This window comes from Alosa sapidissima, chromosome 20 (assembly GCF_018492685.1).
Source record: "Alosa sapidissima isolate fAloSap1 chromosome 20, fAloSap1.pri, whole genome shotgun sequence".
In the NCBI taxonomy this organism is placed as follows: Eukaryota; Metazoa; Chordata; class Actinopteri; order Clupeiformes; family Clupeidae; genus Alosa; species Alosa sapidissima.
Genome location: NC_055976.1, coordinates 21360054 through 21374509, shown reverse-complemented (window position 1 = coordinate 21374509; position 14456 = coordinate 21360054). Strand labels below are relative to the sequence as shown.

The window sequence follows — 14456 nt, the reverse complement described above, 5'->3', positions numbered from 1 at the left end:
GTGGACTCTGTCTTTCCAAACGTTACTTGTCTATACTGGTTTCTTAGTCCTCTGAGAGATTGCACTTTGTGAGCGTGTCTGGGGTGCAGACAGGACATCAGCTCTCCTTAGTTCTTTTATCTCATAGGTAGGTTTGGTTGGTGGCAAAGAGTAGGCACTCTGACACATGTTTAAGGGATTCCTGAGATCATCTGACACTGTCAATTATTAAGTCTTGTGATTTTTCACAAACTGTGGACACACTCCCCCCTAAGATGTTATGGTTGACTTGATCAGGATCATCACTATATTGCGTTGAATCTGAGTTTTGGGCAAGTGGAGGACGGAGAGAGCTAACCTGATGAGCATTGAGTACATACCTTTTTCCATGACGAAAAGGCACCAGCATTTTTAGGATTTCAACCGAATAAAAGCGTAGTACAATGAGAGACTATGAAGAAGTTACATCTTTTTTGGGCCAATGGGGGCCTTTTCAAAGACTCATGTATATCCTCCTGAGCCTCAGCAGCATCCCCAATGGATATGTTGGAATGGCCATGGTTTTCCTGGCAGATATTCCTCCTCACCACTGCAGGCTTCCATTCCTGAACAGCAGCAGCTATGGAGGACCGGGCTACAATCTGTCCCTCCCGACCCAGGAGGTGAAAGGAGAGGTCATCCTGAGTCGTTGCAGACGCTACACAGAACGGGGGGCTTTGGATGCTGAGTCTATCCAAAGCACAGAGCGCTGTCTGGATGGCTTTGTGTTCAGCAAGGAGAGATATGTGTCCACCATTGTGACTGAGGTAAATTTGTAAGACCTGAAGGTAGATACAGGCAGTCGACACAGTATAGCGATAAACAAGGTGAAGGCATTAAATAGGAGTAATTAGGTGAGGCTATTAATAAGTGCATGACAAGTATAAAGACTTTCTTTTCATTACAATTTAATTACAACATTGGTCTCATTACGGTTTTAATAGCCAAGCCGTTAATCAAGATGGTATCAGAAAAGATACCACTGCACTGCCTCATGTTTTTTGTCAACAAAATGTAGCTGAAGTATTGGCTATATGAACAGTTCACGTGTGATATTCCACAGTGGAATCTGGTGTGTGAGGACGCTTGGAAAGCCCCATTTTCTGTCACTGTGTTCTTCTTTGGTGTGCTGACTGGGTCTTTTCTCTCAGGAATCATATCTGACAGGTAATCTTCACGTTTATGACCAGCTAATTAAAACCATATATACGTTTTCATCACTATTTTTTTGTGATGTGTGACTTGAGGTGAATGACTCATTTCCATGTTGTGTAGGTATGGAAGGAAGTTCATCTTCTTCGCCACCATGGCAGTGCAGACTATCTTCAGTGTGATTCAGGCTGCCTCCAACAGCTGGGAGATGTTCTCTGTTCTTTACTTCATCGTTGGAATGGGACAAATAGCCAATTACTGTGCAGCTTTCATTCTAGGTAGGTTTAGTTACAGGGAAAATACATGATCATATCATCTCTCCACCCACTGGCATTGAAGTAGGTTGTAGTTGGACTATGGTGGATTGATGATTGACATCTTTTCTCTCCTAACAGGTTCTGAGCTTCTGAATAAGTCATGCAGAATAAGCTTCGCTACTCTGGGTGTCAGCCTGTCGTACGCCTTCGGCTATGTGTGTCTTCCGCTCTTTGCCTACTTCATCCGGGACTGGAGAATGCTTTTACTGGCCTTGTCTGTTCCAGGATTCCTCTACATACCTATGTGGTGGTGAGCAAGGGAACCCTCCTCTCTGTAAAAAAGTGGTTCTTAAACTGGGGGTCGCCAAATGTATCGGAGGGGTCGCAAAATGATTTGCAGTCTGAATTAAAGCTGCAGTTGGCAAGATTTTTTTGATCATATTCACTGAAACCGACACTATGTTCCGATAGAACAACATAAATCAGCCGGTTTTAGAAAAAAAAACCTCACTTCTACCTCCTCTTAGCCCAAAATGTTTACATGTTTGGGCTAAGTCCCCTCAATCTGTCAGACTTGCCAACTGCAGCTTTAAAGACATTTAGACCAAGGTCTAAAGGTTTTTAGACCAACCTGTTTTAAAATCGTGGATATTTAGTAGCCGTATTAGATGTAGGCTTCCAATTCACAGTATTTCCATCATGTTCCTCAGAAGGTGGATACTCAAATAACGCAAACTCAAATATCTACCTGCGCCCATTGCAATGATGCCTCTGCTTCCAATGCCCATCTCGCAACATTTCAAAACCAAATTTTGCCGGTTGGAGAGAAGGGGATCGCAATACTTGGCTCATGTTTTTGGGGGGGTTGAAGAACCACTGCACTAAAGTATGGACTCCCTTCTTTGTTTGTACCGACCCTCTCCTATTGGCAATACTGATAGAAAGTTTAGCATTATTCATTCGTTATATTATATACTTTTATTACTTTTTCTGCTGTTAGTGCATGTTGTGTGTGATGTCTGTATGCTACTGAGACCTTGGATTTCCCCTTGGGGATCAATAAAGTATCCAGTTATTTAGAGAACATCTCCTCTCATAGCACCACTTACAACAAGTCTTGCTGATCCTAGCACTCACCAGCTGTGTTAAACTGACACGTAACTGTTAAAAACAGCACTCACTGATGCACTTATTCTTACTGTACTCTACCGTTTTTTTAAATTGTCCTAAAATTGTTGAGAATTGCTTTAAAACTTAAACTGTTTACCATGTTGTAAGTCGCTTTGGCTAAAAATGCATCAGCCAAATGTAATGTAATGTTATCTATCTATCTATCTATCTATCTATCTATCTATCTATCTATTTGTGATATGAAGACTGATGTCAAGGTGTACATTTTGGTACTTGATGATAATTGAAGTGAGTTCTAGTCTCTCTCTGTCTCTCTCAGGTTTATACCAGAGTCTCCTCGCTGGCTACTGTCTCAGGGTCGAATAGAGGAGGCTGAGGCCATCATTAGAGCTGCTGCCAAGAAGAACGGCATCACTCCTCCTGACGTCATCTTCAAGAGAGACGACACCGCAGAGCTGATGGTGACCAAATGTTTGATTAAAGTTGAAATTCCTGTGATTACATTACATTTGGCTGACGCTTTTTAACCAAAGCGACTCACAACATGGTAAACAATTTAAAGGTAGAGTAGGCTACGATAAGAACAAGCTAGTGTATCAGTGAGTGCTATTTCCATACAGTCAAGTGTCAGTTCTAGTCAGGCTAGTTGTAAGTAGTGCTAAGAGAGGAGATATTCTCTGAAGAGCTGGGTCTTCATGAGTTTTTTTTAAGATGGAGAGGGATGTCCCTGCTCTAGTAGGAACTGGTAGCGCGTTCCACCAATGAGGAACAACAGATGAGAAAAGTTTGGATTGGCCTGAGCGTACTGGTGGCAGAGCTAGATGTCGTTCGTCTGAGGAGCGCAACGGTCCGGAGGTAGCATATGCCTGTATGAGGGCATTCAAGTAGGTGATCTGTATGAAGGTATGCCTGCTCATGTGTCAATATCTGAATCCTAATCCAAACCATTTAGATCTTTATTTCCATTTCTTTGTAGCAAAAGGATTGCGATGGTGGACAGAATACCTACACATGGCTTGACCTTCTCAGAACTTCAAATATAAGGAATACCACACTGGTGAACCTGATCATGTGGTGTGTAAAGATAACAATAAAGAGCAATCATTGGTGGAAGAAATATTGTAATTTAGAGAAATAAACATGTTTTAAAGATTTAATTAAAAAACGATTTGGTTTCATAAGAAGAAATGTAATTTCTTCCTTCATGAAGGAGAATCCCTGTTTTCTAATGCTGGGCAGTAGCTTGATAAGCTGCCATGGCTATTTTTAACTAGATAAAGCTGTTTCTTCTCACCATATTTTTGTCCTACAGGATATCAGTGGGTTTGACCTACTATGGGCTGTCCTTAAATACTTCCAATATGGAAGGCGATCCTTACCTGAACTGCCTCATAGCAGCGGGCAGTGAGGTCCTTGGATACAGCTGCATATTTCTGGCTGCGAGCTACCTTCCCCGCCGAGTCACACTGCCATTTTGTCTCATTGTCTGTGGGGTTGTGCTGTTAATCATCAAATTTGTGCCTGAAGGTCAGTGCATGAGTTCCCATGTGTCTGCTTATTGTGCGGCATTAATGTGAGTGACCGCAGCTCCCTTGTGCAGAAGTAACAGTGGTCACTCTCTATAATGGCCATGGAAGAGCTGTATTACACATTTCATGGAATGGCCATGGAACTAGCTCAACCATCATGCACATGGGGAATGATTTGAACCTCCCTGTCTCTCGTAGACCTCAACACCTTGACTACCACACTGGCGATGGTTGGAAAGACCTGTATTACAGGGGCCTATGGCTTCCTCTACCTCTACTGCACGGAGCTGTTCCCCACTGTAGTGAGGAACATGGGGCTGGGCGTCACCTCAATGGCCTCTCGGTTTGGCAGCACAGTTGCTCCATATGTGGCTTACATGGGTAGGTCTGCTCAAGACAGATAGTTGAACAAACATTTATTGGAATGATCATATAAGTATTTGCAGTAAAGTAAATTTTCAGTATTGTTCTTGACCACGATTTTGCATTATCCAGTTAATTTCATTTTCATACAAACTCAACCATGCATTTCTATACAGGAACTTATGACAAGGTGTTACCCTACCTTCTTATGAGTGGCATCAGCATAATCACTGGAATCTTAAGTATAACGTTACCGGAAACAAAAGACGATGAGCTCCCCGAGCTTATTAGTCAAGTGAAACCCCTCCACTGGTAGGTCTAGCGGACATTTCATTCTCTTTTCTTTCAGTGCTGTATTTCCTTCACTGTAATATGGGGAAACACTGTACATATGTTGCTATGTCAGGAAACAAAATTTGTGTGTGTTTGTGTTTCACAGCTTTTGCCAGAAGCAAAGACCAGTTGAACGGAAAAGCCAAGAGGAAAATATACAAGTTGGAATTGGACTGGAAAATTCACACGGCTAGCAGGTTGCTCAGATTACAACCTTTTAACCATTTGAAAAGAACCCTTTAATTTGAGGAGCACTGTACCTTAGACTCAGAACACAGCTCTAAGTCAGAGAAAGCATTCAAAACAGTAGGTTTTCAGTAAAATGTTATTACCAAGTTATTAGACCTAAAGGACTTGGAGCATACTTTATGAACAGTTAGACAGTGTATAATAAATGTGTGCTTATGTTTTGAAAGTTTGTCTTGTAGCATTCATATTTTAACTTCCCTTTAATTGGGCCAAATGTAATTGCATTTGACATACAGGAACATCGTTTGGTTTAGGTTTGTAATTATCCTGATTCTCAAATTAGCTCCTGTTAATGCACAATATATGTATGTATATTGTAATTACACAGCACTTTGAATAAGATGTTAATGCAATTCATGAATAAACTGGACTGAGGAACTCTCGAATCCAGTTTAATGCTATTTTTTTTACATGTCTTTCGTCCGTGGCTGTAGTGTGTAGCGCTCATGGCGCATATGAAATTCGACTTAAAATCTTAAAAACAATTTGTTTGAGAATGTCTGACAATTCTTGCTGCGGTGGTGAGCATTTAATGGCTCTGCAGTATACTTGTGCTGTTGAGAAAGCGGGAGGTTTTTGTCTTAACGGCTCTCAATCTCTCCCTAATGGGAGAATAGTGGAAAGGAAGTTGGCAGGGTGAGTTTCATCCTGTAGAATTGTGAAATTTCCATTTTCAAAGAGGATGTGATAACCTGACACTGTCCACACGCTTTACCTCCACACCATTGATGGACAAGAGCCACACCCCTGGGGGGCACCAGTGTTAATGTGCTTGACCTTAGAGATCTTGTTATTGCTTAACTGTTGTGTCAATGGCCTTCAATGTAATTGACATGTGTACGTCGCTTGTCTGCTAAATGAATGAGTGTGAGTGTAAACTTTATAACTCATTTGTAAATGTGTTGCAAGGCATAAAACGTCCTCACTTTAGATGAGCTCACAAAATATCATTAACTAACCACTTGTAACTCCTGAGTTAGTCATGAATTATAGTATTAAGAAGTGGTTATAATATGCATCCTCATCCTAAGTAATCATTAGTAACATATGTTAAATAATGGAAATATTCCTTGATCAAAAACATATTATTGCATCATTTATGTAAGGGATAATGTATAGAACGCCGGTCATTGTCGGGAGATAGGTCCCGACAGGGCGAACCGGACCCCGACGCGCAGCGGAGGGGTCTTGTTCCGCCCTGAAGCCCATTATCCCGCTTATTACACGGCTACTTACCAAAACGACACAATAAACTCCCCACGATGTGACTCTTTAGCCTGCATAGCCTGGGCTATAGCCTATTTGTTACCGTTTAATCGTGGCTCCCTTCAGGGCGGAACAAGACCCCTCCGCTGCGCGTCGGGGTCCGGTTCGCCCTGTCGGGACCTATCTCCCGACAATGACCGGCGTTCTATACATTATCCCTTACTTAACAATAATATATAAACATATTTTAGATATAGGCTTGGTCTTGTGAATGACCTGTCTATGTTTCATTTACTTTTCATTTGAATGATCTGTTCTTGTCTCATAGATACAGTTCATCATGCTTAGGGGGTTGGTTTTATGCTTAATTAAATGGTTCATATTTGAAATATGATCAATTTTACACGATCACATTTTTCATGTACTGGGAAGGAGTGATATAGCACTTGCAAAAAAACAGTCAAAAACAGTACCTTTGTTAGATGTGGAGAGAGATTATACGCTGTTTCAATTAATTCTTCACTCTCACAGACAAAGGTTTGGTTGGTAGCCAAATAGTTAGCATGCTCAGCAAATAAAGTGATTCATTAAGTTTTCACCTATCACAAACTGGAGAAGCACTTTGCCCCTAGATGTGATGGTTGAGTTGTGCCAATATAATCATCAAATGGTCTTCAGCAGGTTTGGTAGGAATGTGTCCCTTATACAGAGAGAGCCAAGCAGACAAACGGGAGCACTGAAGAAAGGTCTTTGACTAAATACTTACTTTACCATAACTGAAGGCACCAGGATATCTACAATTTAAATCTAAGAAAATTAAAGAGAAATCAATGTGCGATGAGAGACTATGAAGAAGTTACATCTTTTTTGGGCCAATGGGGGCCTTTTCAAAGACTCATGTATATCCTCCTGAGCCTCAGCAGCATCCCCAATGGATACGTGGGAATGGCCATGGTTTTCCTGGCAGATATTCCTCTTCACCACTGCAGGCTTCCATTCCTGAACAGCAGCTATGGGGGACCGGGCTACAATCTGTCCCTCCCGACCGAGGAGGTGAAAGGAGAGGTCACCCTGAGTCGCTGCAGACGCTATGCGGAACAGGGGGCTTTGGATGCCGGTTCTAACCAAAGCACAGAGCGCTGTCTGGATGGCTGGGTGTACAGCAAGGAGAGATACTTGTCCACCATTGTGACTGAGGTAAATCTGTAATACCTGAATGTAGATACAGGCAGTAAAATGTTGACATTAACAAGTTATGACAAGATAACAGTCTGCACCTCCTAAGCAAAATGGTATCAGGTTGGCAAAAGTCTGGAGTCTGGAAAAAACATTATATAGACTTTCATTAGGCCTTCCATAGAAGTTTACATGAGCAGATCACATCTTATATTCCACAGTGGAATCTGGTGTGCGATGACGCTTGGAAAACCCCTTTTACGGTCACTGTGTTCTTCCTCGGTGTACTGACAGGGTCCTTTCTCTCAGGAATCATATCTGACAGGTAATCCGTTTCTTGGTGTTTTATGCCCCCAATGTTGTCTTCAAGGCAGCGCTGCCTAGAAGGCACTAGGGTTAGCCATGGGTTAAGGTTAGGGTTAGGATTAGGATTAGGTGCCTTTAAATCAGTGGTGGCAGCGCTGCCTGGAAGGCGACGTTAAACATAAAACACCATCGAGCCAGGTAATCCTCACAGTTAATCATATCTGACAGGTAATCCTCACAGTTAATCATATCTGACAGGTAATCCTCACGGTTAAGGGTACCATCATTTCATCTGTGTAATCATATCTGACAGGTAATCCTCACGGCTAAGAGTACCATCATTTAATCTGTGTAAAACTAGATAACAAATTATTACTTTAGTACAGAGGAATTTTTCCCCTGTGTCGGCTGAAACACGCCCCATAATCATGTTCCAATGGAGCCGTATCAGACTCAAAATCTGACTAGAATTGATTATGACAACGTCAGGCTATGATCCACCTGGATCCTATGAAACAAACTTCCAATAACATTTCTATTTTATTGTGTACAACCTGAGAACTTATTACTATGTTGGGCGATGATAGCATAGTGTTTAAGGAGTTGGGCTAACATGCAGCAGATAGAAAAGTTGTGGGTTCAATTTCCAGCTTCCACTGTTGTGCCCTTGAGCAAGGCACTTAATTAACCCCGAGTTGCTCAAGGGCAATCTACCAATGGCCCTTGTAATGTAATTGACATATGTAAGTGGCTTTGGAAAAAGCGTCTGCTAAATGAATACATGTCAATGTCAATGTTGTGTACTGTAGGTATGGAAGGAAGTTCATCTTCTTCGCCACCATGGCAGTGCAGTGCATCTTCAGTGTGATTCAGGCTGCCTCCAACAGCTGGGAGATGTTCTGTGTGTTTTACTTCATCGTTGGAATGGGACAAATAGCCAATTACTGCTCAGCGTTCATTCTAGGTACATCTTCTCTTCCCCCACTGGCACTAAACCACTGGCACTGAGCTTGCCATATATCAAAGTCCTTTTAGGCAAGTCCCTCCACTCGGCGGCCATATTGCAACACCTTTTGGGCACTCATCGGGCATCCTATTCGGCAGAAATGCGCGTGCGCAAGGCTTCACGACACCAATCTTCCTCCAGTGGCGAGTTCACAACACATGATTGGCACAATGTCTTCACAACACACCATATGATTGGCTCAATGTATTCACATCACATAACATGATTGGCTCAATGTATTCACATGTCGACGTTTTGCCGAGGAAGGGGTGTGATATGTGTAGACAACGGCCATATTGCCGTTACAAACTAGCCCCGTGCATTTCTATGGAGGATTTTTTGAGTGCTGGGTCCTCATTAGAAAGTCTCTGCATATATACAGTAGGCTACATAAACTTGCATTGATGAGAGAAAAAACATGTAAAGAAATGATACAGAGCATCAGAAATCTCACCTGAACACAGATGCAATGTTGCATGCCTGTATGAAATGAAATGTAGCCTAAAATACTCGGTCATCAAAACAAAGTAAAATGTTTGTTTTGAGCAAGAAAATTGTAGGTGTTTTATAGTTGACAAGCACAACTATCACATCTCTGGCAGGGCAACACTTGGGGTGGCCAGTTGGATTCTGGGGGGTCTCAAGCCACCCTCGTCACCCCATCTAGTTATACCCCTGGAAGTGAATGGCTGTAGTTGGATTATGGTAGATTGTGATCAATGTCCTTCCTTTGTTAACAGGATGTGAACTTCTGAGTAAGTCACCTCGAATAAGCTTCGCTACTCTGGGTGTGAGCCTGGCGTACGCCTTCGGTTATTCTATTCTTCCGCTCTTTGCCTACTTCATCCGGGACTGGAGAATGCTTTTACTGGCCTTGTCTGCTCCAGGATTCCTCTACATACCTATGTGGTGGTGAGCAAGTCAATCGTCCTCTTACTAACACTAGTACTGGTAGTTGCATTTCAGTGATATGCAATACTATGGAGCTTTTTCTTTCAGTAGAAAGTTTAGCCATCATCATAAGCTTCTGATATAAAGACTGAAGATTTGTCCCTCCTTGATAGCTGAACATACAAATTTAGCAATGCAAGAACTGTTGTCTCTCTCTCAGGTTTGTCCCAGAGTCCCCTCGCTGGCTACTGTCTCAGGGTCGAGTGGAGGAGGCTGAGGCCATCATTAGAGCTGCTGCCAAGAAGAACGGCATCACTCCTCCTGACGTCATCTTCAATAGAGACGACACCGCAGAGCTGATGGTGACCAAGTGTTTGCGATGCTAGTATTAGTATACAGTCCATGGATATCATAAATATTAATGCCTACCTTCAACTGTTTTGTGTATGAAAAACTATGCTTGAGTTCTACAGTGATGTGTATGATATAATTTTTCCACCAAAAGAACAGTACAGTGGAACAGAAGGTTTATACATGGATTGATCTTCTCAGTACTGCAAATATAAGGAATACCACAATCTTGAACATCATCATGTGGTAAATAAACCTGAATTTCTTGAGGAAATATAAAAATGTATAGAAATATTAAAGATTGCAATGTCATTTGAAAAAGGCCAGATGTCCTCAGAAGAAAATCTCTTCCATGGCAAATGAGGGCTAATTAAATTGTTGATGAGAATACACACCATGTTGAACGTCACTCATTACCAGTGCAGAGTAGATGCTTCAGAAGCACTGCTATGGCAACCAACCCTCACCATATTCCGTCCCTGGGGGCAGCCGTGGCCTACTGGTTAGCGCTTCAGACTTGTAACCGGAGTGTTGCCGGTTCAAACCCCGACCAGTAGGCCACAGCTGAAGTGCCCTTGAGCAAGGCACCTAACCTCTCACTGCTCCCCGAGCGCCGCTGTTGTTGCAGGCAGTTCACTGCGCCGGGATTAGTGTGTGCTTCACCTCACTGTGTGTTCACTGTATGCTGAGTGTGTTTCACTAATTCACAGATTGGGATAAATGCAGAGACCAAATTTCCCTCACAGGATCAAAAGAGTATATATACTTATACTTCTTACCCCACAGGATGACAGTGTCTTTGACTTATTATGGGCTGTCGTTAAACACTTCAAACATGGATGGGGATCCTTACCTGAACTGCCTCATAGCTGCTGCCAGTGAGGTGGTGGGCTACAGCAGCATGTGGTTCGCTGTGCGTTACACCACGCGGCGCTTCACTCTGGGATTCTCGCTAATCATCTGTGGGCTTCTGCTGTTAATCATCAAATATGTTCCAGAAGGTTTGTGCACAGGTTTTCCCCTGTCCACTTATTATGTTCCATTAACATGAGGGAGTGTCTGGTCTTCAGTTGCCTTTATATATGACTGTCGTTTCCTGGACATGCACTCATGAGTTTGCCAGAATTGTACAGTTGTATGTATAATGTATGAGAACCCCTTGGCAAATGACATTGGAGTACTAACAAACATTAAAAATGGGTGTTTCTTCATGTTACTTTTAAATGTTACTTTTTATTTCAGACAATACAAAATAGGCCTATGTGTTCCATATTCCCTGAACTACTGTACTGCAGGAAAATAATTATAACTCATATTTCACATTTCCAAACCAATGCGAAGAAGAGGCACCATTTAACCTCTCTCTCCTCTTGTCTCTTGTAGAGCTCAACGCCTTGACTATCACACTGGCGATGGCTGGAAAGTCTTGTATCACGGGGGCATTCGGCTTCCTCTACCTCTACTGCACGGAGCTGTTCCCCACTGTAGTGAGGAACATGGGGCTGGGCGTCACCTCAATGGCCTCTCGGATTGGCAGCACAGTGTCTCCATATGTGGCCTATATTGGTAAGTCGACCCAAGACAGCTACATAATAAATATTGGAATGATAAGTATACATCATCTAACCCTGAGTTCTTCATCATCTAGATTAAACAATTAAATTTTAGTTGGTTTTACATTTTCGGTAACACTTTACTTGACAGTATCGAGATAAGAGTCACACTACACTGTCATGACACATGAACCCTAAACCTAATCCTTATCCTAACCCGTTATGACAAAAAACAAATGACACGTAATAACAGAAGCGTTATGTCATAAACGTTTACGACTTGTTTATGAGACGTTCATGACAGTGTCATGACACTCTTATGTCCATACCGTCAAGTAAAGTGTAACCACATTTTCTGTACCTTTAATCTATTTATTTTCATATTACATTACAGGAACTTATAACAAGGTATTACCATATATTCTGATGGGGTGCATCACCATCATCAGTGGTATTCTAGGTTTACTATTACCAGAAACTAAAGACGAGGAGCTCCCCGAGCTTATTAGTGAAGTCAAACCCCTCCACTGGTAGGTCTAGCAGACATTTGTGCTCTTTGTGGTGCATCCTGCCAGTAGCGTTATATAGATAAAAGACGCATGATTTGTGGGTTTTCAGGGTGTATTTGTGTTTCACAGGTTTTGCCAGAAACAGATACCAGTCAAGAGGAAAATCGAACAGGAAAATAAACAACTTGGCATTGGACTGGAAAAATCACACAGCTTGCAGGACATGTGAAACAATGCTTTTCTCTTAAGGAAGTCGTCCATAAGGCAGCTTCTGTTCTTAGAAAATGGCTTTATTACATTTTGGGTTTGGTTACCCAAATGCTTTTTTGTAGGCCTATTAACTAATTAAATAATAGAGATACTCAGTTTAGTCATTCTCAGTTGTTAAGATAATTGTGGTGGCACATTACTGCCCCCTAAAGATGTGATTCCAATGAAATACTCTTGACAAATTGTTTCACACAATCTTCTACTTGTCTGGCCTGTTTAGCACGCAGACCTTCTCAATTGTAATTGAGAGTGAGTCTGGAAAAAGTTAATTGACTTACAGCTTCCACCAGGGGCATAACTAGCACTGAAATTAAACTTACAGTTTTTCCTGAATGGTTAAACACAACTGTGATTCTTATGGCACAATTTCTAAAACTATTAATACTTATAGCAAAACCACTCACTGAGTTCACAAAACTAAAAGCACAAACACTGCTTTGCATTCAGTTTGCAAATTTGTAACACACACTTTGCACAACTGTAGGCACAATTCACTGCACAGCACTCTTTTTGCGGAACTGTAAACAAAATTCACTGTTTTACACTCAATTTCCAAATGATCAACACACTCCTGACAAATCATACACATGTATGGCTATTATTTACACTACAGTATTTTGCCAACTCTCTGGCACACTTTCTCATGTGAAAACTGTTTTAGATAGGCTAATTAGTTCACTTTGCCAATATCCCCACATGACTGTTTTTTTGTCTGTAAAAGGGATATTTCCTTCTCTTCTCACTCTTTCTGCTCCCTCCATTGTACCCATTGTACATGACCTGTGGCTTATTTATAGTGCTTAGGCTGATTGTAAAGTGAAATAATTATCTAAAACAGTTTTCACATGAGAAAGTGTGCCAGAGAGTTGGCAAAATAGTGTAAATAATAGCCATACATGTATATAGATTTGCCAGGAGTGTGTTGATCATTTGAAATTTGAGTGTAAAGCATGAGTTGTGTTTACAGTTCCGCAAAAAGAGTGCTGTGCAGTGAATTGTGCCTACAGTTGTGCAAATTGTGTGTTACAAAATTGCAAACTGAGAAAGCAGTGTTTTTGCTTTTAGTTTTGCGAACTCAGTGAGTGGTTTTGCTATAAGTATTAATATTTTAGAAATTGTGCTATAAGAATCACAGTTGTGTTTAAACATTCAGAAAAAAACTGTAAGCACATGGTTTGATCTACAGGGGGTATTGGGGGGGTCCGATCCCCCTAGGTGAGATTTGGACCCTCCCAAAAGGGATGAAAATAACAGTTTGGGGGGGGGGGGGGGGGGGTGTAATGTAATGTTATCCAATATTGCATGTAATTAAATGCAGTATTACCATCACATACCAACAATTCAGGATATAATGTAATAAAATATGATTTTCAAACCTTCAACCCCATTGGGTTGTACCATTTCTCTGGTACGTTCAGACTATGTTCTTTGCTATGATATAATACTGACGAATTTAAACAAATGCACAGTGTAGGCTGCATATACGAATGGGTTAACAAGCGGTGGCCAACTGGCCATACATTTGTCTAATATTTCACTGTCTTTGTAACATAGTGATAGCCAATCTTAAAAAAACATTGAGTAGCAAGATCGCTATAGTTTAACCGGAGGTCTCCCTTCCACTCAGCGGCCACGACCATCGCTGCTGCTTAACTTCAGGCCTACAATCTCACGCCATAGGAGGAGTTCTCGATATACCGACACAGGGAGAGGTTTAATGAGGCGAATTATCATTTTGTGCAATTTCATTCTTAATGTCTTAACAAGAGGGAATCTGCACTAATATTCAGGGAATTTCGCATGTAGATTAGTGGTTCTCAACCATTTTTAAGCAAATGCCCATACACCCATTATTGCAACGTTACCAGTTTGTTTGAAACGCTACGTGAACATATAATAATCAATTGGACCTGAAATGTCTTTCCTCATTGCCATTATTAGAGATCAGCCTTAAAAGCGTATTGCTGCACAAACATTTTGTGATATAACACTGGGTATCCAAGAAAAATTAATCAATTGAACCAAAGGCAGGCCTTGTTTTAGGCTAGGCGAACTTGGCTATTATTTAATATTTATTAATAAATAAATGTGAATTACGAATAATAATAAAAAAGCTTCTACCTAATGTGACTATTTTTTCCATGAACTGTAAAAGA

At 41.4% G+C, this 14456-nt stretch overlaps 2 protein-coding genes across 2 annotated transcripts; both read left to right on the top strand.

The window, feature by feature from the left end:
* Positions 1–66: 66 nt before the first annotated feature.
* Positions 67–5407, top strand: LOC121694964 (solute carrier family 22 member 5-like). Its single transcript, XM_042075407.1, has 10 exons — positions 67–785; positions 1082–1185; positions 1294–1448; positions 1566–1737; positions 2878–3019; positions 3535–3632; positions 3871–4085; positions 4286–4468; positions 4627–4762; positions 4890–5407. Exons 1-10 carry the CDS (start codon positions 423–425, stop codon positions 4975–4977), a joined length of 1656 nt encoding a protein of 551 aa, XP_041931341.1. The 5' UTR covers positions 67–422; the 3' UTR covers positions 4978–5407.
* Positions 5408–7075: 1668 nt separating this feature from the next.
* Positions 7076–12615, top strand: LOC121694966 (solute carrier family 22 member 4-like). Its single transcript, XM_042075409.1, has 10 exons — positions 7076–7435; positions 7636–7739; positions 8530–8684; positions 9467–9638; positions 9838–9979; positions 10123–10214; positions 10755–10969; positions 11352–11534; positions 11916–12051; positions 12160–12615. Exons 1-10 carry the CDS (start codon positions 7076–7078, stop codon positions 12257–12259), a joined length of 1659 nt encoding a protein of 552 aa, XP_041931343.1. The 3' UTR covers positions 12260–12615.
* Positions 12616–14456: the final 1841 nt, after the last annotated feature.

Excerpts from the sequence above, each read along its gene's own strand:
- LOC121694964 (XM_042075407.1), top strand. The coding sequence starts at position 423 with ATGAGAGACTATGAAGAAGTTACATCTTTTTTGGGCCAATGGGGGCCT. Across the intron at positions 1,738-2,877 it reads CTCTACATACCTATGTGGTG|GTTTATACCAGAGTCTCCTC; the intron begins GTGAGCAAGGGA and ends TGTCTCTCTCAG. Across the intron at positions 4,469-4,626 it reads TCCATATGTGGCTTACATGG|GAACTTATGACAAGGTGTTA; the intron begins GTAGGTCTGCTC and ends ATTTCTATACAG.
- LOC121694966 (XM_042075409.1), top strand. The coding sequence starts at position 7,076 with ATGAGAGACTATGAAGAAGTTACATCTTTTTTGGGCCAATGGGGGCCT. Across the intron at positions 7,740-8,529 it reads TCAGGAATCATATCTGACAG|GTATGGAAGGAAGTTCATCT; the intron begins GTAATCCGTTTC and ends TGTGTACTGTAG. Across the intron at positions 9,980-10,122 it reads ACGACACCGCAGAGCTGATG|AACAGTACAGTGGAACAGAA; the intron begins GTGACCAAGTGT and ends TTCCACCAAAAG.